General features: G+C 40.3%; 1 protein-coding gene across 1 annotated transcript in view; it reads left to right on the top strand.

The window, feature by feature from the left end:
- LNPK (lunapark, ER junction formation factor) overlaps positions 1-27,128 on the top strand; it is a 587,422-nt gene that overhangs the window by 336,148 nt on the left and 224,146 nt on the right. Inside the window, exon 9 of the mRNA XM_053698475.1 lies at positions 1,091-1,309. Within this exon, the coding sequence (XP_053554450.1) occupies positions 1,091-1,309 (219 nt within the window). The remainder of the gene's footprint in view (positions 1-1,090; positions 1,310-27,128) is intronic.

The raw sequence follows: 27,128 nt of genomic DNA, 5'->3' as shown, positions 1-27,128 counted from the left end.
TATGTTAAATCGGGTAAGACTCCGCCTCAGAGGATTACAGCTCATTCTACTAGGTCAGTTTCTACTTCCTGGGCGTTTAGGAATGAAGCTTCAGTTGATCAGATTTGCAAAGCAGCGACTTGGTCCTCTTTGCATACTTTTACTAAATTCTACCATTTTGATGTATTCTCTTCTTCTGAAGCAGTTTTTGGTAGAAAGGTACTTCAGGCAGTGGTTTCGGTTTGAATCTTCTGCTTATGTTTTTCATTAAACTTTATTTTGGGTGTGGATTATTTTCAGCAGGAATTGGCTGTCTTTATTTTATCCCTCCCTCTCTAGTGACTCTTGTGTGGAAAGATCCACATCTTGGGTATTCATTATCCCATACGTCACTAGCTCATGGACTCTTGTTAATTACATGAAAGAAAACATAATTTATGTAAGAACTTACCTGATAAATTCATTTCTTTCATATTAACAAGAGTCCATGAGGCCCACCCTTTTTTGTGGTGGTTATGATTTTTTTGTATAAAGCACAATTATTCCAATTCCTTATTTTATATGCTTCGCACTTTTTTCTTATCACCCCACTTCTTGGCTATTCGTTAAACTGATTTGTGGGTGTGGTGAGGGGTGTATTTATAGGCATTTTAAGGTTTGGGAAACTTTGCCCCCTCCTGGTAGGAATGTATATCCCATACGTCACTAGCTCATGGACTCTTGTTAATATGAAAGAAATGAATTTATCAGGTAAGTTCTTACATAAATTATGTTTTTAGTAGGCTTATAGACCTAGTCTGTTAGCTCACATCTAGCCCCAATCTCATTTATTATGTTCAGAGAAATTGCTGTTACATGAAGCTTTTTAATTTGATCTTTTTTAATTATTAGTTTTTTTTAAATTTTTAAGAAACCATAAATTGATGTTATATTGTATCACTGTCCATTTTGCTGGATTCATGTTTTGTTTTGTGTCGTCGTCCCCCCCGTCTGTTCATAAGTAAAATGCATCTTTCCTTCTTACCCCTTGACCTAACATATATATTGTTACTTGTTCTCAGCATGGTTTAAAGAATCATTAAACTTTTCAAACTGTATGTGCTTTACTCAGATCTACGCCAGAGGACGGCAGCTCAAAGGAATGTAAGTGTGTCTACACCAGTAAACCAGAGCCAGGGGTCTCCGCAAGTTCCAGTGATAGTGGCGGCAACTCCAGGTCTTCAAAGGGACACTTCAGCTCCTGGTGGCCCCCCTGAGCGAACTGTTCAGTCAGCAGCACAAGCAAACGCCTTAGCGAGACGTCCTGGAACGCCTGCAATATCTGGAATGGGTAAACAGAGCACTTACTGTTTACAATTTAAATTGTTTTCTCTGGTTACCAATAAACCAGGTACTATTCAGACACTGTGGAAATGGAGTTTCATTTGAAAATAGTACAGCAGTTATCTGATTAAGCATGAGTTCCATATTCAATTAGCCATAACTCTTTACAGCTGGCACCTCGTGATACTGAAGCCTATTGCAAGAGCTCGTTTAAGCGTTATAGCTTCTTTGTTTAAATGGCAATAAAACTTTGCAGGATTCTGTAGTCAACAATATATAGCATACCTTTTTTTACAGCCCTGGGTTTAGAAAGCTTCAGATTTATAAGGACGCATCATAAAGGCCAACACTTTTAGAATATATTTTCTTACATAACAAATACCTGCATTTTTTTGTACATTAAAAATACTGCAACCAACCAGCATTCTCACTGAAATGAAAATGTATATAATGTTAAAAGGACATGAAACAGATTTTTTTTTTCCGAAAATGATTCAGTTAGAGCATGCAATTTAAAACAACCTTCTATTTTACTTCTATTAAATTTTTTTATTTTTTTTGTTTAAAATAAGGGAGATAAGCTCAGGAGCGTGCACGTGTTTGTAGCACTATATTGCAGCAATTTTGTAAGAACATTTTACTTTTGCAAGAGCACTAGATGCATTACGATTTCTTGCTATGTAGTGCTCCAGGCACCCACCTAGGTATCTCTTCAACAAAGAATAAGATTGATACAAAGAAAATTTGATAATGGAAGTAAATTAGAAATTTAAAAATGTATGCTCTAACTGAATCACAAAAGAAAAGTTTTGGGTTTTATATCAGTTTAATGTTTTTTTGTTATTTATTATATATGTCAAATTACTGGTACAAATTTCAAATCTGGGATTCCAAAATTAAGAATGATCATTTCTTTCATGTATTTGGCAAGAGTCCATGAGCTAGTGACGTATAGGATATACAATCCTACCAGGAGGGGCAAAGTTTCCCAAACCTCAAAATGCTTATAAATACACCCCTCACCACACCCACAATTCAGTTTTACAAACTTTGCCTCCCTATGAAGGTGGTGAAGTAAGTTTATGCTTGATTTTTTTTCTGTGATATGCGCTTATCAGCATTTTGCAGCCCAATTCCTCTGAGTACAGTGTTTGTAAGGGGGATGTGAAGGGACCTATTGATTCAATGGTTTTCCTCATGGGAAATCTTTTCATAGGTTCTCTGTTATCGGTCGTAGAGATTCATCTCCTACCTCTCTTTTCAGTTTGACGATATACTCTCATATTCCATTACCTCTACTGATAACTGTTTCAGTACTGGTTTGGCTATATGTGGATGGGTGTCTTTCGGTAAGTATGTTTTCATTACTTAAGACACTCTCAGCTATGGTTTGGCACTTTATGTATTAATATAAAGTTTAAAATATATGTATTGTACTTATATTTGCCATGAGTCAGGTTTATGTATATTTCCTTTTGCAGACTATCAGTTTCATAATTGGGAAAATATTTAGGAAGTTTTTTTTCTTACCTGGGGTATAGTCTTTTCTTCAAATTTACTGCTTTTTCATTAAATTTCGTCGGCAAAATTAGGATTGCGAGGTCGCAAAATGCTGATATTTATTGCGTCATTCTTGGCGCGAGAATTTTTTTGGTGCGAAGGTACGTTCGGTGACGCAAATTTGTTGTTATTGGCGTTTTAGTTGACGCCAGGTTTCCTTGCACAAGGTTGCGTCTGCCATGACGCGAGTTGAGTCATTTACGGATGTTGTTAGCGCCAAAAAATTTCATTTTGCGTTGTGCGTCATACTTGGCGCCAAATAATTTAATTATTTCCATTCTTGAAACTGCCATATAAGGATATTGATACATTTTGCTTTATGTTTTTTTTTCTCTTACATTTGCAAGATGTCTCGATCTGATCCTGTCTCAGAAACAACTGTTGGAATACTGCTGCGTGATAACAGTTCTACCAAAGCTAAGTGTATCTGTTGTAAGTTAGCGGAGATTATATCTCCAGCTGTAGTATGTAACAGTTGTCATGATAAACTTTTACATGCAGAGAATGTATCCATCAGTACTAATACAATGCCTGTTGTTCCTTCAACATCTAATGTACATGATATCCCTGTGAATATAAAATATTTTATTCTGATGCAATTCAGAAGGCTTTGTCTGCTATTCCGCCTTCTTATAAACGTAAAAGGCCTTTTAAAACTTCTCATAAAGTTGATGAAATTTCAAATGACCAGCAACATACTGAATTATCCTCCTCTGAGGATCTATCTGATTTAGAAGATCCTACCTCAGATATAGACACTGACAAATCTACTTATCTCTTTAAGATGAAGTATATACGTTCCTTGTTAAGGTGTTGATTACTTTGAATATTGAGGAATCTTGTCCTCTTGATACTAAAACTAGTAAACATTTAAATTCTGTTTATAAACCACCTGTGGTTACTCCAGAGGTTTTTCCAGTTGCTGATGCTATTTCTGATATGATTTCAAAGAAATTGGATAGGCCTGGTACTATTTGTATTCCTTCTTCTAGGTTTAAAAAGTTTTATCCTTTGCCAGCAGCAAAGTTGATGGGGCTATCTCTACTCTTGCTAAACGTACTACTATTCCTATAGAAGATAGTACTTCTTTTAAGGATCCTTTAGATGGGAAACTTGAATATTATCTAAGGAAAGCTTATTGATTTTCTGGCTATATTCTTAGGCCTGTTATGTCTATGGCTGATGTTGCAGCTGTATCAACTTTTTGGTTGGAAAGCTTAGCGTAACAGGAAACAGATTCTGATTTGTCTAGCATTGTTTGCTTGCTTCAGCATGCTAATCATTTTTATCTGTGATGCTATTTTTGATATCCTCAAAATTGATGTTAAATCTGTCTTTAGCTATTTTAGCTAGAAGAGCTTTGTGGCTCAAATATTGGAATACTGACATGGTATCTAAGTCTAGATTACCATCTCTTTCTTTCCAAGGTAACAATTTATTTGATTCTCAGTTGGATTATATTATTTCAACTGTCACTTTGGGGAAGGGAGTTTTTTTGCCTTAGGATAAAAGATCTAAGGGTAAATCTAAAGCTTCTAATCGTTTTTGTTCTTTTCAACAGAATAAGGAACAGAAAGCCAATCCTTCCCCAAAAGAATCTGGTTCCAATTGGAAGTTGGAATAAATCCAAGCCTTTTAAGAAACCAAAGCCAGCCCCCAAGTCTGCATGAAGGTGCGGCCCTCATTCCAGTTCAGTTGATGGGGGGCAGATTACATTTTTTTCCAAGACATTTGGGCAGATTCTGTCCAAAATCAGTGGATTCAGAGTATATTGTCTCATGGGTGTCGAATAGGATTCAGAGTAAGACCACCTGTGAGAAGATTCTTTCTCTCATGTTCCAGCAAATCCGGTGAAGTCTCAGTCTTTTCTGAAGTGTGTTTCAGATCTAAAGCTTTCAGGGGTAATTATACCAGTTCTGTTTCAGGAACAGGGTCTGGGGTTTCTCTTGTTAAGTGTATCCAGTCCACGGATCATCCATTACTTATGGGATATTCTCCTTTCCAACAGGAAGTTGCAAGAGGATCACCCACAGCAGAGCTGCTATATAGCTCCTCCCCTAACTGCCATATCCAGTCATTCTCTTGCAACCCTCAACAAATTTGGAGGTCGTAAGAGGAGAGTGGTGTTTTATACTTAGTTTATTTCTTCAATCAAAAGTTTGATATTTTTAAATGGTACCGGAGTGTGCTGTTTATCTCAGGCAGTATTTAGAAGAAGAATCTGCCTGCATTTTCTATGATCTTAGCAGAATTAACTAAGATCCATGGCTGTTCTCACATATTCTGAGGAGTGAGGTAACTTCAGAGAGGGAATGGCGTGCAGGTTTTCCTGCAATAAGGTATGTGCAGTTAATATTTTTCTAGGGATGGAATTTGCTAGAAAATGCTGCTTATACCGGATTAATGTAAGTAAAGCCTTAAATGCAGTGATAGCTACTGGTATCAGGCTTATTGATAGAGATGCATACTCATATAAAAATGTAATATAAAACGTTTGCTGGCATGTTAATCGTTTTTATATATGTTTGGTGACAAAACTTATTGGGGCCTAGTTTTTTTCCACATGGCTGGTTTGAGTGGGAAGGGCCTATTTTAGTACTTTTCTGTGCAGCTAAAAATACTGACAGAGACATTCAGCTTCCCTCTGCATGATACAGGACATCTCTGAAGGGCTCAAAAGGCTTCAAAGTCGTGTTTGAGGAGGGTAACAATCACAGTAGACTGTGGCAGTTGTTGTGAATTTGTTTAAAAAAAGTTTTTGTCATTTATTATTCTGTTTTTGTTATTAAGGGGTTAATCATCCATTTGCAAGTGGGTGCAATGCTCTGCTGACTTGTTACATACACTGTAAAAATTTTGTTAGTGTAACTGCCTTTTTTCACTGTTATTTCAAATTTTGTCAAAATTTGTTTCTCTTAAAGGCACAGTAACGTTTTTTATATTGCTTGTTAACTTGCTTTAAAGTGTTTTCCAAGCTTGCTAGTCTCATTGCTAGTCTGTACAAACATGTCTGAAACAGAGGATACTTGTTCATTATGTTTAAAAGCCATGGTGGAGCCCCATAGGAGAAGGTGTACTAAATGTATTGATTTCACCTTAAACAGTAAAGATCAGTCTTTATCTATAAAAGAATTGTCACCAGAGGGGTCTGTCGAGGGGGAAGTTATGCCGACTAACTCTCCCCACGTGTCGGACCCTTCGCCTCCCGCTCAAGGGACGCACGCTAATATGGCGCCAAGTACATCAGGGACGCCCATAGCGATTACTTTGCAGGACATGGCTGCAATCATGAATAATACCCTGTCAGAGGTATTATCCAGATTTCCTGAATTGAGAGGCAAGTGCGATAGCTCTGGGGTTAGACGAGATACAGAGCGCGTAGATGCTGTAAGAGCCATGTCTGATACTGCGTCACAATATGCAGAACCTGAGGACGGAGAGCTTCAGTCTGTGGGTGACGTCTCTGATTCGGGGAGAACTGATTTCTAATTTTAAATTTAAGCTTGAGAACCTCCGTGTATTGCTTGGGGAGGTATTAGCTGCTCTGAATGACTGTGATACAATTGCAGTGCCAGAGAAATTGTGTAGGCTGGATAAATACTATGCAGTGCCGGTGAGTACTGATGTTTTTCCAATACCTAAAATGCTTACAGAAATTATTAGTAAGGAGTGGGATAGGCCCGGTGTGCCCTTTTCCCCACCTCCTATATTTAGAAAAATGTTTCCAATAGATGCCACTACACGGGACTTATGGCAGACTGTCCCTAAGGTGGAGGGAGCAGTTTCTACTTTAGCAAAGCGTACCACTATCCCGGTTGAGGACAGTTGTGCTTTTTCAGATCCAATGGATAAAAAATTAGAGGGTTACCATAAGAAAATGTTTATTCAACAAGGTTTTATTTTACAGCCCTTTGCATGCATTGCGCCGGTCACTGCTGCGGCGGCATTCTGGTTTGAGGCCCTGGAAGAGGCCATCCATACAGCTCCATTGACTGAAATTGTTGACAAGCTTAGAACTCTTAAGCTAGCTAACTCATTTGTTTCTGATGCCATTGTTCATTTGACTAAACTAACGGCTAAGAATTCCGGATTCGCCATCCAGGCGCGTAGGGCGCTATGGCTCAAATCCTGGTCAGCTGATGTGACTTCAAAGTCTAAATTACTCAACATTCCTTTCAAGGGGCAGACCTTATTCAGCCTGGTTTGAAAGAAATTATTGCTGACATTACTGGAGGTAAGGGTCATACCCTTCCTCAGGACAGGGTCAAATCAAAGGCCAAACAGTCTAATTTTCGTGCCTTTCGAAGTTCCAAGGCAGGTGCAGCATCAACTTCCTCCGCTTCAAGACAAGAGGGAACTTTTGCTCAATCTAAGCAGGCCTGGAAACCTAACCAGTCCTGGAACAAAGGCAAGCAGGCCAGAAAGCCTGCTGCTGCATCTAAGACAGCATGAAGGAACGGCCCCATATCCGGCGACGGATCTAGTAGGGAGCAGACTTTTTCTCTTCGCCCAGGCGTGGGCAAGAGATGTTCAGGATCCCTGGACGTTGGAGATCATATCTCAGGGATATCTTCTGGACTTCAAAGCTTCCCCTCCACAAGGGAGATTTCATCAGATAAAGAAAGAGGCATTCCTACGCTGTGTGCAAGACCTCCTAGTAATGGGAGTGATCCATCCGGTTCCGCGGACGGAACAAGGACAGGGTTTTTATTCAAATCTGTTTGTGGTTCCCAAAAAAGAGGGAACCTTCAGACCAATTTTGGATCTAAAGATCTTAAACAAATTCCTCAGAGTTCCATCATTCAAAATGGAAACTATTCGGACCATCCTACCCATGATCCAAGAGGGTCAGTACATGACCACAGTGGACTTAAAGGATGCCTACCTTCACATACCGATTCACAAAGATCATCATTGGTTCCTAAGGTTTGCCTTTCTAGACAGGCATTACCAATTTGTAGCTCTTCCCTTCGGGTTGGCTACAGCCCCGAGAATCTTTATGAAGGTTCTGGGCTCACTTCTGGCATTTCTAAGACCGCGAGGCATAGCGGTGGCTCCGTATCAAGCTTTCAAATTGCCAAGTCTCATACAGAGAGAGTTCTGGCATTTCTGAGATCGCACGGGTGGAAAGTCAACGAGGAAAAGAGTTCTCTATCCCCACTCACAAGAGTCTCCTTCTTAGGGACTCTTATAGATTCTGTAGAGATGAAAATTTACCTGACGGAGTCCAGGTTATCAAAGCTTCTAAATGCTTGCAGTATTCTTCATTCCATTCCGCTCCCTTCGGTGGCTCAGTGTATGGAGGTGATCGGGTTAATGGTAGCGGCAATGGACATAGTGCCATTTGCGCGCCTACATCTCAGACCGCTGCAATTATGCATGCTAAGTCAGTGGAATGGGGATTACACAGATTTGTCCCCTCTGCTGAATCTGGATCAAGAGACCAGAGATTCTCTTCTCTGGTGGTTGTTTTGGGTCCACCTGTCCGAGGGTATGACCTTTAGCAGGCCAGATTGGACAATTGTAACAACAGATGCCAGCCTTCTACGTTGGGGTGCAGTCTGAAACTCCCTGAAGGCACAGGGATCGTGGACTCAGGAGGAGAAACTCCTTCCGATAAATATTCTGGAGTTAAGAGCAATATTCAATGCTCTTCTGGCTTGGCCTCAATTAGCAACACTGAGGTTCATCAGATTTCAGTCGGACAATATCACGACTGTGGCTTACATCAACCATCAAGGGGGAACCAGGAGTTCTCTAGCGATGTTAGAAGTCTCAAAAATAATTTGCTGGGCAGAGACTCACTCTTGCCACCTGTTAGCAATCCATATCCCAGGCGTGGAGAACTGGGAGGCGGATTTTCTAAGTCGTTAGACTTTTCACCCGGGGGAGTGGGAACTCCATCCGGAGGCGTTTGCTCAATTGATTCATCGTTGAGGCAAACTAGAGTTGGATCTCATGGCGTCTCGCCAGAACGCCAAGCTTCCTTGTTACGGATCCAGGTCCAGGGACCCAGAAGCGACGCTGATAGATGCTCTAGCAGCGCCTTGGTTCTTCAACCTGGCTTATGTGTTTCCACCGTTTCCTCTGCTCCCTCGACTGATTGCCAAAATCAAACAGGAGAGAGCATCGGTGATTCTAATAGCGCCTGCGTGGCCACGCAGGACCTGGTATGCAGACCTAGTGGACATGTCATCCTTTCCACCATGGACTCTGCCTCTAAGACAGGACCTTCTAATACAAGGTCCTTTCAATCATCCAAATCTAATTTCTCTGAGACTGACTGCATGGAGATTGAACGCTTGATTCTATCAAAGCGTGGCTTCTCCGAGTCAGTCATTGATACCTTAATACAGGCACGAAAGCCTGTTACCAGGAAAATCTATCACAAGATATGGCGTACATATCTTTACTGGTGTGAATCCAAGAATTACTCATGGAGTAAGGTTAGGATTCCTAGGATATTGTCCTTACTCCAAGAGGGTTTGGACAAAGGATTATCAGCTAGTTCCTTAAAGGGACAGATTTCTGCTCTGTCCTTTTGCACAAGCGTCTGGCAGAAGTTCCAGACGTCCAGGCATTTTGTCAGGCTTTGGTTAGAATTAAGCCTGTGTTTAAACCTGTTGCTCCCCCATGGAGCTTAAACTTGGTTCTTAAAGTTCTTCAAGGAGTTCCGTTTGAACCCCTTCATTCTATTGATATTAAGCTTTTATCTTGGAAAGTTCTGTTTTTGATGGCTATTTCCTCGGCTCGGAGAGTTTCTGAGCTATCTGCCTTACAATGTGATTCTCATCTGATTTTTCATGCAGATAAGGTAGTTCTGAGTACCAAACCTGGGTTTTTACCTAAGGTGGTTTCTAACAAGAATATCAATCAAGAGATTGTTGTTCCATCATTGTGTCCTAATCCTTCTTCAAAGAAGGAACGTCTTTTACATAATCTGGACGTAGTCCGTGCCTTGAAGTTTTACTTACAAGCTACTAAAGATTTTCGTCAAACATCTTCCCTGTTTGTCGTTTTTTCTGGACAGAGGAGAGGTCAAAAAGCTTCGGCAACCTCTCTTTCCATTTGGCTTCGGAGTATTATACGCCTAGCCTATGAGACTGCTGGACAGCAGCCCCCTGAAAGAATTACAGCTCATTCTACTAGAGCTGTGGCTTCCACCTGGGCCTTTAAAAATGAGGCCTCTGTTGAACAGATTTGCAAGGCAGCGACTTGGTCTTCGCTTCACACTTTTTCAAAATTTTACAAATTTGATACTTTTGCTTCTTCGGAGGCTGTTTTTGGGAGAAAGGTTCTTCAGGCAGTGGTTCCTTCCGCTTAATCCCTGCCTTGTCCCTCCGATCATCCGTGTACTTTAGCTTTGGTATTGGTATCCCATAAGTAATGGATGATCCGTGGACTGGATACACTTAACAAGAGAAAATATAATTTATGCTTACCTGATAAATGTATTTCTCTTGTAGTGTATCCAGTCCACGGCCCGCCCTGTCATTTTAATGCAGGTCTAAAAATTAATTAAACTACATACACCACTGCACCCTATGGTTTCTCCTTTCTCTGTTTGTTTCGGTCGAATGACTGGATATGGCAGTTAGGGGAGGAGCTATATAGCAGCTCTGCTGTGGGTGATCCTCTTGCTGTAGGTGATCCTCTTGCATCCCATAAGTAATGGATGATCCGTGGACTGGATACACTACAAGAGAAATAAATTTATCAGGTAAGCATAAATTATGTTTTTATTCAAATCTATTCATTGTTCCAAAGAGAGAATTTATTCAGGCCAGTTCTGGATCTGAAAATTTTGGTTAGTTTTGTAAGAGTGCCAACTTTCAAAATGGTGACTATAAGGACTATTCTGCCTTTTGTTCAGCAAGGACATATGCCCACGATAGACTTAAAGGATGCATATCTTCATATTCCGATTCATCTAGACCACTATCTATTTCTGAGATTCTCTTTTCTAGACAAGCATTACCAATTTGTTTCTTTTTCTTTTGTCCTAGTGACAGCTCCAAGAATTTTTTCAAAGGTTCTCGGTGCCCTACTCTCTGTAATCTGCGGTGTTTCCTTATTTTGACGCTATCTTGGTACTAGCTCAGTCTTTACATTCTGCCGAATCTCACACAAATCAACTAGTGGTTGGAGGATCAATTTACCAAAAAGTTCCTTGATTCCTCAGTCAAGGGTCACCTTTTTTGGTTTCCAGATAGATTGTGTCCATGACTCTTAACAGACAAGAGACAAATAAAAATTGGTTTCAGCTTGTCGAAACCTTCAGTCTCAATCATTCCCTTCAATGGCTATGTGCATGGAAGTTTTAGGTCTCATGACTGCAGAATCGGACGCGATCCCCTTTGCTCGTTTTCATATGAGACCTCTTCAGCTTTGTATGCTGAATCAATGGTGCATGGATTATACAAGGATATCACAATTAATATCCTTAAATCCCAATATTAGACTCTCTCTAACTTGGTGGTTAGATCACCATTGTATAGCTCAAGGGGCCTCTTTTGTTCGTCCAACCTGGACTGTAATCACAACAGTTTGGGGAGCTGTCTGGGAATTTCTGACAGCACAAGGGGTTTGTAAATATCAATAGGCGAGGTTTCTTTCATGTAATTAGCAAGAGTCCATGAGCTAGTGACGTATGGGATATACATTCCTACCAGGAGGGGCAAAGTTTCCCAAACCTTAAAATGCCTATAAATACACCCCTCACCACACCCACAATTCAGTTTTACAAACTTTGCCTCCTATGGAGGTGGTGAAGTAAGTTTGTGCTAGATTCTACGTTGATATGCGCTTCGCAGCAGGCTGGAGCCCGATTTTCCTCTCAGTGTGCAGTGAATGTCAGAGGGATGTGAAGAGAGTATTGCCTATTTGAATTCAATGGTCTCCTTCTACGGGATCTATTTCATAGGTTCTCTGTTATCGGTCGTAGAGATTCATCTCTTACCTCCCTTTTCAGATCGACGATATACTCTTATATACCATTACCTCTACTGATTCTCGTTTCAGTACTGGTTTGGCTATCTACTATATGTAGATGAGTGTCTTAGGGTAAGTAAGTCTTATTTTATTATGACACTCTAAGCTATGGTTGGGCACTTTCTATGTAAAGTTCTAAATATATGTCTTTAAGCTTATATTTGCCATGATTCAGGATACTCAGTATTCCTTTAAAATTCAGACTGTCAGTTTCATTATTTGGGATAATGCATTTTAATTCAATTTATTTTTCTTTACCTTGAAAATTTTTAATTGATCATTTTTTCCTGTGTGCTGTTAGGCTCGCGGGGGCAGAAAATGTTTCTTTTTATTGCGTCATTCTTGGCGCTGACTTTTTTTGCGCAAATATTTCGTCATTTCCGGCGCCGTAGTTGACGCCGGAAGTTGTATTCTGTTAATACGTCATTTTTGACGCATGTGTATTCAGACATTTTTTTGCGCCAAAAAATGTGGGCGTCGGTTCTGGCGTCAGAGGATGTGGCGTCATACTTGGCGCCAAATATATGGGCGTTGTATTTAGCGCCAATAATGTGGGCGTCATATTTGGCTCCAAAAAATGTGGGCGTATTTTTTGTTTCACTTTTTTTCCTCACATTATTTAAACCTCACTTTTTTTATTGCTTCTGGTTTCTAGAAGCTTATTATTTTGCATTCTTGTCCCATTTCTGAAACTGGAAAGGAATTTGATCATTTTGCTTTAAATATTGTGTTTTTCTATTACATATTGCAAGATTTCACTGTTCCTGTTTCAAAACAATCTAAGAGGATTCCTGTTGACTGAGTTCAGTCCTACCAAAGCTAAGTTCATTTATTTTAAATGTTATGAATGTTTATCTTTAGCTATGGTTTGTAACAAGTTATCATGATAATCTTTTACATGCAGAACTATTAGTATTTATGCTTTATATATTGCCATTCTTTTTACATCTTATGTACAAGAAATATTTAGAAGATTTATAAGAAATATTTTTCTGATTCTATTTTAAAGGCTTTGTCTGACATCGTGCCTTCTAATAAAAATTTCTCCAACATTGGTGTGTCCGGTCCACGGCTTCATCCTTACTTGTGGGAATATTCTCTTCCCTAACAGGAAATGGCAAAGAGAGCACAGCAAAAGCTGCCCATATAGCTCCCCCTCTGGCTCCGCCCCCCAGTCATTCTCTTTGCCGCTCTGAACAAGTAGCATCTCCACGGGGATGGTAAAGAGTATGTGGTGTTAGTTGTAGTTTTTATTTCTTCTATCAAGAGTTTGTTATTTTAAAATAGTACCGGTTTGTACTATTTACTCTACAACAGAAAGTGATGAAGAGTTCTGTTAAAAGAGGAGTATGATTTTAGCAACAGTAACTAAAATCCATTGCTGTTCCCACGCAGGACTGTTGAAACCAGAGAACTTCAGTTGGGGGGAACAGTTTGCAGACTTTTCTGGTCCAGGTATGACTAGTCTCTTTTCTAATAAAACATAGTACTGCTAGAAGACTGTCATTTTCCCTCTTGGGAAAGCCATTTTCTTAGACTCGTAACAGAATGAAGGCTTATAAATGGGCTCTATACTGGTTGACACTATGATGGGCTAAATCGATTGATTTATATAATATTTATTTGACTTTTGGAGTGTTTTTGTGATGTGAAACACTTTTGGGAACGTTTTTATTTCGCCTGGCAGTTGGTTAGACAGCTAATTTAGTCAGGAAGGCCCCTTCATTCTGGTATGCAGAGGGAGGAGGCCTCATTTTCGCGCCTCAGTTGCGCAGTTACTTTTGGAAGCAATGCATGCAGCTTCATGTGAGAGGTTCCTGTGGCCATAAAAACGATTTCTAGAAGGCTTATTTCTGTGGTGAATAACCCCCAAGGAAGGTAAAAGCTGCAGCAAAGGCTGTGGCAGTGACTGTAGTGGGTTCAAACTGGTAAATTAAACAATTTGGTGTGCAATACTTTCAAAGCATTAAGACACGAGGGTGCAAATTTTGTAAAAATCGGATATTTCCTTCATAGTTTTTCAAGCATTCAGAAATAGTGTGCTCTGTTTATTATTTAAAGAGACAGTAACGGTTTTGTTTAAAAACGATTTTATTTCATTAATAGCCTGCCAAAGTCTAACATGTCTATACCTTCAGATAGCATATGTTCTGTGTGTATGGAGGCCAAGGTGTTTCCCCCTTTAAATGTATGTTCAAATTGTGCCATAGTGTCCAAACAAAGTAAGGACAGAACTGTCACATTTAATAAGGTTGCCCAAGATGATTCTTCAAATGAAGGTAGTGGGGATAGTTCATCATCCTCTCCTTCTGTGTCAACACCAGTTTTGCCTGCACAGGCGACACCTAGTACATCTAGCGCGCCAATGCTTGTTACTATGCAGCAATTAACTGCAGTAATGGATAATTCTATAGCAAATCTTTTATCCAAACTGCCAGCATTTCCCAGAAAGCGTGATTGCTCAGTTTTAAATACAGAGGATGAGCAAGTTGGCGCTGACGATAATTTATCTGTTATACCCTCACATCAATCTGAATTGGCAGTGAGGGAGGGTCTGTCTGAGGGAGAAATTTCTGATTCAGGAAAAGTTTCTCAGCAGGCAGAACCTGATATCGTGGCATTTAAGTTAGAACATCTCCGCACCCTGCTTAAGGAGGTGCTAACTACACTTGATGATTGTGACTCTTTGGTGATTCCAGAGAAATTGTGCAAAATGGACAAATTCCTAGAGGTCCCTGTGCACGCTGATGCTTTTCCGATACCCAAGAGGGTGGCGGACATAGTGACCAAGGAGTGGGAGAAGCCAGGTATACCTTTTGTCCCACCTCCTATATTTAAGAAAATGTTCCCCATTGTCGACCCCAGAAGGGATGCATGGCAAACAGTCCCTAAGGTGGAGGGGGCAGTTTCTACGTTGGCCAAGCGCACAACTATTCCAATTGAGGACAGTTGTGCTTTCAAAGATCCTATGGATAAAAATTGGAAGGATTGCTTAAAAAGATATTTGTTCAGCAAGGTTTCCTCCTCCAACCAATTTCGTGCATTATTCCTGTCACCACGGCGGTGTCTTTTTGGTTCGAAGAACTAGAAAATTCGCTCCATAAGGAGACTCCATATGAGGAAGTCATGGACAGAATTCAACCACTAAAGTTGGCTAATTCATTTATTTTAGATGCTGCTTTTCAATTGGCTAAATTAGCGGCAAAAAATTCAGGTTTTGCAATAGTGGCGCGCAGAGCGCTTTGTCTAAAATCTTGGTCGGCAGATGTGTCGTCCAAGACAAAACTGCTTAATATTCCTTTCAAAGGTAAGACCCTTTTCGGGCCAGGATTAAAGGAGATTATTTCAGACATCACTGGGGGAAAGGGCCATGCCCTCCCACAGGATAGGCCTTTCAAGGCTAAGAACAAATCTAATTTTCGTTCCTTTCGCAATTTCAGGAACGGACCATCTCCTAACTCTGCAGCCTCTAGACAAGAGGGTAACGCTTCCCAGCCTAAACCAGCGTGGAAACCAATGCAAGGCTGGAACAAGGGCAAACAGGCCAAGAAGCCTGCTGCTGCTACCAAGACAGCATGAAGGGATAGCCCCCGATCCGGGACCGGATCTAGTAGGGGGCAGACTTTCTCTCTTTGCTCAGGCTTGGGCAAGAGATGTTCCGGATCCCTGGGCACTAGAAATAGTCTCTCAGTGGTATTTTCTAGAGTTCAAGGAACTCCCTCCAAGGGGAAGGTTCCACATGTCTCGCTTATCTTCAGACCAGATAAAGAGACAGGCATTCTTACATTGCGTAGGAGATCTATTAAAGATGGGAGTGATACACCCAGTTCCAACAGTGGAACAAGGTCTGCGTTTTTACTCAAACCTGTTTGTAGTTCCCAAAAAAGAGGGAACTTTCAGGCCAATTCTGGATTTAAAAATTCTAAACAAGTTCCATCATTCAAAATGGAAACCATTCGGACAATCTTACCAACAATCCAGGAGGGTCAATATATGACTACCGTGGACCTAAAGGATGCGTACCTGCATATTCCTATCCACAAGGATCATCATCAGTTCCTGAGGTTCGCCTTCCTGGACAAACATTACCAGTTCGTGGCTCTTCCATTCGGTTTAGCCACTGCTCCCAGAATTTTCACAAAGGTGCTAGGGTCCCTTCTAGCGGTTCTAAGGCCGAGGGGCATTGCTGTAGCACCTTACCTAGACGACATCCTAATCCAAGCGTCGTCTCTTTCCAAAGCAAGGGCTCATACAGACATTGTTTTAGCCTTTCTCAGATCTCACGGGTGGAAGGTGAACGTAGCAAAAAGTTCCCTGTCCCCGTCCACAAGGGTTCCCTTTCTGGGAACAATAATAGATTCTGTAGAAATGAAGATTTTCCCGACGGAGGTCAGAAAATTAAAGCTTCTAAACGCTTGTCAAGTTCTTCAATCTATTCCTCAGCCTTCCATAGCTCAGTGCATGGAGGTTATAGGATTAATGGTTGCAGCAATGGACGTGGTTCCTTTTGCTCGAATTCATCTAAGACCATTACAACTGTGCATGCTCAAACAGTGGAATGGGGATTATGCAGACTTGTCTCCCCAGATTCAAGTAGACCAGGTAACCAGAGACTCACTCCGCTGGTGGTTGACTCGGGATCACCTGTCTCAGGGAATGAGTTTCCGCAGACCAGAGTGGGTCATCGTCACGACCGACGCCAGTCTCTTAGGCTGGGGCGCGGTCTGGGACTCCGTGAAAGCTCAGGGTCTATGGTCTCGGGAGGAGTCTCTTCTCCCAATAAACATTTTGGAACTGAGCTCCTGGCCTGACCTCACCGAGCAAAGGCCAGATTCATAAGATTTCAGTCAGACAACATGACAACTGTAGCGTACATCAATCATCAGGGGGGAACAAAGAGTTCCTTGGCGATGAGAGAGGTGTCCAAGATCATCAAATGGGCGGAGGATCACTCCTGCCACCTATCTGCAATTCACATCCCAGGAGTAGACAACTGGGAGGCAGATTATCTGAATCGTCAGACTTTCCATCCGGGGGAGTGGGAACTCCACCCGGAGGTCTTTGCCCAGTTAACTCAACTATGGGGCACTCCAGATATGGATCTGATGGCGTTTCGTCAGAACTTCAAGGTTCCTCGCTACGGGTCGAGATCCAGGGATCCCAAGGCGACACTAGTGGATGCATTGGTGGCGCCTTGGTTGTTCAACCTAGCTTATGTGTTTCCACCATTCCCTCTCCTTCCCAGGCTTGTAGCCAGGATCAAACAGGAGGAGGCCTCGGTGATTCTGATAGCTCCTGCGTGGCCACGCAGGACTTGGTATGCAGACCTGGTGAATATGTCATCGGTTCCACCATGGAAGCTACCTTTGAGACGGGATCTTCTAGTACAAGGTCCATTCAAACATCCAAATCTAGTCTCTCTGCAACTGACTGCTTGGAAATTGAACGCTTGATTTTATCTAAGCGTGGGTTTTCAGATTGTTATAGAAACTCTGGTCCAAGCCAGAAAGCCTGTGACTAGGAAAATTTATCATAAGATATGGAAAAAATATATCTGTTGGTGCGAATCCAAGGGATTCTCTTGGAGTAAAATTAAAATTCTCCAAGAAGGTTTGGATAAAGGATTGTCAGCGAGTTCTCTAAAAGGACAGATATCTGCTCTGTCTGTTTTGTTGCACAAACGTCTGGCAGCAGTGCCAGATGTACAGGCATTTGTACAGGTGTTAGTCAGAATCAAGCCTGTCTACAGACCCATGACTCCTCCATGGAGTCTAAACTTAGTTCTTTCAAGGGGTTCCGTTTGAACCTTTACATCCCATAGATATTAAGTTACTATCTTGGAAAGTTCTGTTTTCGGTTGCTATTTCTTCTGCTAGAAGAGTTTCTGAATTGTCTGCTTTGCAGTGTACTTCACCCTATCTGGTATTCCATACAGATAAGGTTGTTTTGTGTACCAAGCCTGGTTTTCTTCCAAAAGTGGTTTCCAACAGGAATATTAACCAGGAAATAGTTGTTCCTTCTCTGTGTCCGAATCCAGTTTCGAAGAAGGAACGTTTGTTACACAACTTAGATGTGGTCCGTGCTTTAAAATTCTATTTAGAAGCAACAAAGGATTTCAGACAGACTTCTTCTTTGTTTGCCGTTTATTCTGGTAAGAGGAGAGTGCAGAAAGCTACTGCTACCTCTTTCTTTTTGGCTGAAAAGCATCATCCGATTGGCTTATGAGACTGCCGGACGGCAGCCTCCTGAACGAATTACAGCTCACTCTACTAGAGCTGTGGCTTCCACATGGGTCTTCAAGAACGAGGCTTCTGTTGATCAGATCTGTAAGGCAGCGACTTTGTCTTCTCTGCATACTTTTGCCAAATTTTACAAATTCGATACTTATGCTTCTTCGGAGGCTGTTTTTGGGGGAGAGGTTTTGCAAGCCGTGGTTCCTTCCGTTTAGGTAACCTGACTTGTTCCCTCCCTTCATCCGTGTCCTAAAGCTTTGGTATTGGTTCCCACAAGTAAGGATGAAGCCGTGGACCGGACACACCAATGTAGGAGAAAACAGAATTTATGCTTACATGATAAATTTCTTTCTCCTTCGGTGTGTCCGGTCAACGGCCCGCCCTGGCTTTTAGTCAGGTTTAAAAAAATGTTTGTTTCTGCACACTACAGTCACCATGGCACCCTATGGTTTCTCCTTTTTCTCCTAACCGTCGGTCGAATGACTGGGGGGCAGAGCCAGAGGGGGAGCTATATGGGCAGCTTTTGCTGTGCTCTCTTTGCCATTTCCTGTTAGGGAAGAGAACATTCCCACAAGTAAGGATGAAGCCGTGGACCGGACACACCGTAGGAGAAAGAAATTTATCAGGTAAGCATAAATTCTGTTTTTTAGGTCTTTTTCAAACTTCTTTTTTAATTATTGAAGTTTCAAATGACCAACAACATACTGATTTATCCTTCTCTGATGATGTTTTTTCTCATTCAGAATTTTCTTCATCAGATATTGACACTAACAAATCTACTTTTTTATTTAATTTTTTTATTAAAGTACATTTGTTCTTTGTTGAAAAGGTGTTGATTATTTTGGATATTAAGGTAACTAGTTCTTTTTCAAGACTAGCTAACACTATTTCTGCTTATTTATTCTTCTGTGTTTTCAGAGGTTTTTTTTCCAATTCCTCATACTAGGGAATGGAATAGGCTGAGAATTTTCTTTTATTCCTTCTTCAAAGGTTTTAAACTATATTCTTTGCCGGCAGTTATATTCAATTTGGAGGGTTCTCCAATTTATTGGGGCTATCTCTACTCCTACTAATTATGCTATTGTTTCTATAGCAAAATAGTATTTTCCTTTAGATGGTTGTATCTTATTTATGGAAATTATTTAGTTTCAGGTACTTTTCTTGGACCTGTGATTTATTTGGATGTTGCAATTGCTTCATTTTTTCTGTTTACTTTAAGATCAAGTATCAGATTATGATTTATTTTAGCATTGTTAAAGGGACAAAATTTACTAGACTAGGTGCTGTTGCATTTGTCTTGTTGTTTTGCATTAATTGTTTATGCAAGTCCACTGTATTGACTGTTCCTTTAACTGGACTATCATGCTAATAATTTCATTTGTGTCTTCATTTTATTGAATATTTTCGCAAATGAGGTTTAATCTCTGTCTTTAGCTGTTTTAGCTAGAAGAATTTTGTAATTTCTAAAAATCCATATTTCTTTTGTTCTAAGATAATCAATTATTTGTTTTATAATTGGATTCAATTCTTTACTGTTACTCTGGGCTTCAAGATTGAGTTCTAAGACTAAAACTTTAAGCTTATACTAGTTTGGTTGTTCTTATTAAGGAACGAATTCCTGAATTCTTTCCCAAGTAACATGTTTTTAATTGGAAATTTTTCAGTTCGAAATCAGCTCCCTAAAATTGCGATGTATGTGCCGTATTCCAGCTTGGCTGGCAAGGGGCAGGTTAAGACTTTTTTTGAAATTTATTTGGTTCTATTCGGTCCAAATTTCTTTGATTTTATTCCATTAAGGCTAACACTTTCTTTAAGTGTGTTTCGGTCCTGTATATTTTAGGTACTGTTGAAGCATGGCTGGGCACCCATGGGGTTCAAGCGCTGCTCAGACCTGGAATCTTCTGGGGTATTTCTTCCAGTTCCATTTTTAGGATCTGGGTTTTGGAGTTTTATTCAAACTATTCTGCCTTTTTTTGGTCGGTGATAGCATTATTTGTTTTCATTAGATACAATAAATTCATATTTTCATTTGTCTGTTTTCATTCAGATTATTTTCTGAGGATGCGGAATCTCATATGATTCACTTTGTTCTTCGAGGACATAGAGGATCTTTTTTTTCAAAAGCTCTTGATTCCTCACACAAGGGTCACCTTTTTTAGGTTTCCAGATAGTTTGTGTCACTGTCTTTGTCTCTATCAGACAAGGGACAATTTTATTTGGTTCCGTCTGTCGGTACCTTTAGTCTCTATTATTTCCTTCAGTTGCTATATATGCATATAAGTTTTTGGTCTTATGGCCACAGCATTGGATTCAATTCCCTTTGCTCATTTTCAATAGAAAGAACCTTTCCAGTCTTTTATGCTGAATTATGGTGCAGGGATTCTAGGATTTTGCATTTTAAATCTTCGAATCCTAATATTTATCTCTCTTGATTTGGTGGTTAAGATCACCATCATTTAGTTCTACAGGTCTCTTCGTTTCTTTCAACCTGGACCATGATCTCTACAGATGTGAGTCTTTTTGGTTGGGAGGCTGTCTGAGGATCTCAGTCAGCACAAGGGGTTTGGAAATCTCAGGAGGCGAGATTACCATTTGATATTTAGAACTCCGTGCTTTCTCAGAGTTTTTCAGTTAGTTTATTTTTGAAGAAGAGACGTTTATTGTTTTTCAGACAATATCACAACTATGGTGTATGTCAATCATCAGGGTAGGACTATCAGTCCTTAGGCTGTGACAGAAGTGTCTCGGATATTAGCTTGGGCTAAATCCAGCTCCTATCTAAATTCTGTGGTTTTTTTCCCAGGTATAGATATTTGGGAAGCGGATTATCTCTGTTAATCAAGCTTTACTTCCGGGAGAATGGTCTCTCTTTTTTTCAGATGTAAGCATTTCTAGAAATAGATCTGTTGGCATCTCATCTGAATAAAGAACTTCCCAGGGGCCTATTCAGGTCCGGGGATCTTCAGGCGGAAGTAGTGTATGCATTGACATTTCTTTGGAATTATCTTTTTGCCTATTTCTTTCCGCCTCTAGTTCTTCTTCCAAAGTGATTTCCAAAATTCTTATGGAGTATTTGTTTGTTATGCTGGTGGCTCCAGCATGGCCTCTCAGGTTTTGGTATGCGGATCTCATTCGGATGGCCAGTTGCCAACCTTGGACACTTCCGTTTAAACCAAACCTTCTTTCTCAAGGCCCATTTTTTCCATCAGGATCTCAAATCATTAAAATTTGAAGGGATGGAGATTGAACGCTTGGTTTTTAGTCATAGAGGTTTCTCTGACTCATTGATTAATACTATGTTTCAGGCTCATAAATCTTTCTCTAGAAAGATTTATTATTATGTCTGGAAGACCTACTTTTCTTGGCATTCTTTTAAAATTCATAGAATTTTATTATTTTTTCAGGTTGGTTTGGATAAGGTTTTGTCTTCAGTTCTTTGTTAGGACAAATCTCTACTCTTTCTGTTCTTTTTTTCACAGAAAGATTGGTAATCATCCTGATATTCATTGTTTTGTACAGGCTTTGGTCCGTATCAAGCCTGTCATTAATTCAATCTCTCCTCTTTGCAGTCTCAATTTGGTGCTGAGGGCTTTACAGGCTCCTCCGTTTGAAACTATGCATTTTCTGAACATTAAATTACTTTCTTGGAAAAGTATTGTTCCTTTTGGTTAATTCTTCTGCTAGAAGAGTTTTTAAGTTATCTGCTCTTTTTTTGTGAATATCGTTTTCTGATTTTTCATCAGGATAAGGCAGTGTTACTTCCTGATATTCATCATTTTGTTCAGGTTTTGATTCGTATCAAACCTGTCATTAAGCCAATTTCTCCTCCTTGGAGTCTTAATTGGGTTCTGAAGGTTTTTCAGGCTCTTCTATTTGAGCATATGCTTGCTCTGGACATTAATTACTTTCATGGAAAGTATTGTTCTTTTTGGACATCTCTTCAGCTAGAACAGTTTTTGAATTATCTGTTCTTTCTTGTGAATCTCTTTTTTTTCTGATTTTTTTTTTCATCAGGATAAGGTGGTTTTTGCTGTCCTCATTTCAATTCTTATCTAAAGTTGTAAATTCTAACAAACATTAGGGAGGAATTATTGTTTTCCTAAGACTTCTTTGGTGAGATTCTTACTTTCTTTGGATATGGTAAGAGTTTTTTGAAATTCTATGTTGAAGCTATTCAGATTTCAGATAGACCTCTAGTCTATTTTTTATCTTTTCTGGTTTTAGGAAGGTCAAAAAGCTTCTGCCATTTTTTTGGCATCTTAAACTTTTGATTCATCATGCTTATTTGGAGTCGGGTGGATTCCCGCCTCGGAGGATTACGGCTCATTCTACTAGGTAAGTTTCTACTTCCTGGGCTTTTTAAGAATGAAGCTTCTGTTGATCAGAATTGCAAAGCAATGACTTGGTCTTCTTTGCATACTTTTACTATGTTCTTCCATTTTGAGCTTTTCTCTTCTTTAGAAGCAGTTTTGGTAGAATGGTACTTCAGGCAGCTGTCTCAGTTTGATTCTTCTGCTTATAATTTCAGTTTTTTTCATTATAAAAATTGAAACTTTTTTGATTTGGGTAGTGGATTAATTTTTCAGCGGAATTGGCTGTCTTTATTTTATCCCTCCCTCTCTAGTGACTCTTGCGTGGAAGTTCCACATCTTGGGTATTTATTATCCCATACGTCACTAGCTCATGGACTCTTGCTAATTACATGAAAGAAAACATAATTTATGTATTTCATATTAGCAAGAGTCCATGAGGCCCACCCCTTTTTTGTGGTGGTTATGATTTTTTGTATAAAGCACAATTATTCCAATTCCTTATTTTTTTTATGCTTTCGCTCCTTTATCACCCCACTTCTTGGCTATTCGTTAAACTGAATTGTGGGTGTGGTGAGGGGTGTATTTATAGGCATTTTAAGGTTTGGGAAACTTTGCCCCTCCTGGTAGGAATGTATATCCCATACGTCTCTAGCTCATGGACTCTTGCTAATATGAAAGAAATGAATTTATCAGGTAAGTTCTTACATAAATTATGTTTTTCAGGGCTCTTCGGCTTTGGCCTCTGTTGAAGAGAGAACCATTCATTTGTTTTCAGACAGACAATATCACAACTGTGGCATATGTCAATCATCAGGGTGGGACTCACAGTTCCCTAGCTATGAAAGAAGTATCTTGGATACTTTCTTGGGCGGAATCCAGCTCTTGTCTAATTTCTGCAGTACATATCCCAGGTGTAGACAACGGGGAAGCGGATTATCTCAGCTGTCAGACTTTACATCCGGGGAAGGGGTCTCTCCATCCAGATGTGTTTTTTCAGATTGTTCAGATGTGGGGTCTTCCAGAAATAGATCTGATGGCTTCCCATCTAAACAAGAAACTTCCCAGGTACTTGTCCAGGTTCAGGCATCCTCAGGCGGAGTCAGTGGTTTTACCAACTTGCTTATAGCTTTCTGCCTCTAGTTCTTCTTCCACGAGTGATCTCCAAGATCATCATGGAACAATAGTTTGTGTTTCTGGTAGCACCAGCATAGCCTCACAGGTTTTGGTATGCAGATCTTGTCCGGCTGCCAACCTTGGTACTTCCGTTAACACCAGACCTTCTGTCTCAAGGACTGTTTTTCCATCAGGATCTCAAATCGTTAAATTTGAAGGTATGGAAGTTGAACGCTTAGTGCTTAGTCATAGAGGTTTCTCTGACTTAGTGATTGATACCATGTTACGGGCTTTTGTTTCCTGTGGATAGTGTGTACGCCTTTGACGGAGGCGTGTCTTCCTGGGCTCTAGGTACTACAGGCTGGATTATACAGACCTGTGCTGTCGCTGAAGACAACGCTGCTCCTATACACGGACCCCCCGTTATTGATAAGCGCCATCTCTGCTTTTGTTTTAAATATGTTTCTAGGCAGATTTATTATCGAGTTTAGAAGACATATATTTCATGGTGTTCTTCTCATAACTTCTCCTGGCATTCTTTTAGAATTCCTAAAATTTTACAGTTTCTTCAGGATGGTTTGGATAAAGGTTTGTCTGCAAGTTCCTTGAAGGGACAAATCTCTAGCAATCTTTCTGTGAAATAAAACAGAAAGAGCAAACTTCCTGATATTCACTGTTTTGTGCAGAGTTTGGTCCGTATCAAGCCTGTCATTAAATTGAGCTCTCCTCCTTGAAGTCTTCATTTGGTTTTGAAGGCTTAAAAGGCTCCTCCTTTTGAGCCTATGCTTTCTTTGGATATTAAACTACTTTCTTGGAAATTGTTGTTCATTTTGGCTATCTCTTCTGCTAGAAGAGTTTCCGAGTTATCTGCTCTTTCTTGTGAGTCTCCTTATCTGATTTTCCATCAGGATAAGGCAGTTTTGCAGACTTTACGTTTTTACCTAAAGTTGTGAATTCTAACAACATTAATAGGGAAATTGTTGTTCCCTCTTTCTGTCCTCATCCTAAGAATTCTTTGTAGAGGTCCTTACATTCTCTGGATGTTGTAAGAGCTTTGAAATATTATGTTGAAGCTACTAAAGATTTCAGGAAGACTTCTAGTCTATTTGTTGTCTTTTCTGGTCCTAGGAAAGTTCAGAAAGCTTCTGCCATTTCCTTGGCATCCTGGTTAAAGCTGTTGATTCATCAGGCCCCACCTCAGAGAATCACAGCTCATTCTACTAGATTACTTTCCACTTTGTGGGCTTTTAAGAATGAAGCTTCAGTTGCTCAGATTTGCAAAGCAGCAACTTGGTCTTCTTTGCATACATTTACTAAATTCTACCGCTTTGATGTATTTGCCTCTTCGGAAGCAGTTTTTGGTGGAAAAGTTCTTCAGGCAGCCGTTTAAGTTTGATTCCTCTGCTTATGAGTAAAATTTATTTTTTTGGATGTGGACTTAATTTTTCAGCGGAAAATAGCTGTTTTTATTTTTATCCCTCCCTCTCTAGTGACTCTTCTGTGGAGTAGCACATCTTGGGTATTACTATCCCATACGTCACTATATCATGGACTCTTGCCAATTACATGAAAGAAAACAAAACATAATTTATGTAAGAACTTACCTGATAAATTCATTTCTTTAATATTGGCAAGAGTCATTGAGACCCACCCTTTTTATGGTGGTTATGATTTTTTGTATAAAGCACAATTATATTTCCAGCTCCTTTTTCTATCACCCCACTACTTGGCTATTCATTAAACTAAATTGTGGGTGTGGTGGGGGTAGTATTTATAGGCATTTTGAGGTTTTGGGAAACTTTGCCCCTCCTGGTAGGATTGTATATCCCATACGTCCCTAGCTCATGGACTCTTGCCAATATGAAAGAAATTAATTTATCAGGTAAGTTCTTACATAAATTCTGTTTTTCTTTTACAAGATATGACAAGTCCACGGATTTCATCCTTATGGGATATCGCCTCCTGGTCAGCAGGAGGAGGCAAAGAGCACCACAGCAGAGCTGTATATATAGCTCCTCCCTTCCCTCCCACCCCAGTCATTCTCTTTGCCTGTGTTAGTGATAGGAAGAGGTAAAGTGAGGTGTTAGTTTAGATTCTTCAATCAAGAATTTTTTATTTTTCAAATGGTGCCAAAGTGTACTATTTTATTACCGGGCAGCTTCTGGAAGATCCAATTATGCTTGGGAACTTGTGGGATTTTAGTCTCACTGCGCCTCCCTTATTGGTGCTGCCTGGATGTGGACTTAGAGAATTTGCCTAAGACCCTTTATTATTCACAGGACCTCAGGAGGAAGAGTGGACCTCTTGACACTGTGTGGGTATTTTCATGCTGTTCCTCAGCATGGAGGTAAGTGCAGTCTTTTTATTTCTGGTGCTTGATAGCAGATACTCAGAACTGACTGTACTCTATTATTGCAGTTTATGGGCCTTGATAAGGGTATCCCTGTGCAAATATGTGGATGTCATGTGCTGCATAATAAAGATGACAACATACATATTATTATTTCCTCCAGACAGTCCGGCATTTCAATAACTTTAGCCAGGAGCGCTCAGGGGTTTCTATAGTGCTCAGATGTGAGAGCGCTATAGCGGGCATAATTTTGTTTATTTTTGTGAGGCTGACGCTGGTGAATAGACTGTTAGACAGGTGTTTGTGACTTAAGTTTTTTGTACTTGACGTTACTAGGCCTTTATTTTTCCCGGGCTCTGTGCAATCTGTTCCTCCCACGAAGGGCGGGACTTGAGTTTGCGTGTTTGCCGCGCAGTTACGCAGCTGTCGAGTCCCGGTGAACAAGTGCTTGGAAACAAGTGTGTGCGTACAGCACCTAAGTCTGCTTGTCACGATATTTGCAAGCGGTCTTAGGCACGTTAATAGAACAGCGGTGGTCACACGGAGGCAGGTAGGAGCCGCAGCGGAGCTGTGGCGGGGTGACTGAGTAACGGTGTGATTCTAAAAGGGCGCCCCATGTGAGTGTTGCGAGGTATACATTGACCGCACTTGAAGGCTAAAATATCTCAAATACTTGATTTAATTTTGAGCATAATAATAAGCGTTGGCAAATTTTAAAGACACAGTACACTATTTCTTTCATGTAATTAGCAAGAGTCCATGAGCTAGTGACGTATGGGATATACATTCCTACCAGGAGGGGCAAAGTTTCCCAAACCTCAAAATGCCTATAAATACACCCCTCACCACACCCACAAATCAGTTTTACAAACTTTGCCTCCTATGGAGGTGGTGAAGTAAGTTTGTGCTAGATTCTACGTTGATATGCGCTCTTTCCTCTCAGCGTGCAGTGAATGTCAGAGGGATGTGAGGAGAGTATTGCCTATTTGAATGCAGTGATCTCCTTCTACGGGGTCTATTTCATAGGTTCTCTGTTATCGGTCGTAGAGATTCATCTCTTACCTCCCTTTTCAGATCGACGATATACTCTTATATATACCATTTCCTCTACTGATTCTCGTTTCAGTACTGGTTTGGCTTTCTACTACATGTAGATGAGTGTCCTGGGGTAAGTAAGTCTTATTTTCTGTGACACTCTAAGCTATGGTTGGGCACTTTTTATATAAAGTTCTAAATATATGTATTCAAACATTTATTTGCCTTGAC

Source organism: Bombina bombina, chromosome 1 (genome assembly GCF_027579735.1).
Source record: "Bombina bombina isolate aBomBom1 chromosome 1, aBomBom1.pri, whole genome shotgun sequence".
Lineage (NCBI taxonomy): Eukaryota > Metazoa > Chordata > Amphibia > Anura > Bombinatoridae > Bombina > Bombina bombina.
The sequence above is the reverse complement of the archived record's forward strand: the minus strand, read 5'-3'. Positions and strand labels throughout refer to the sequence as shown.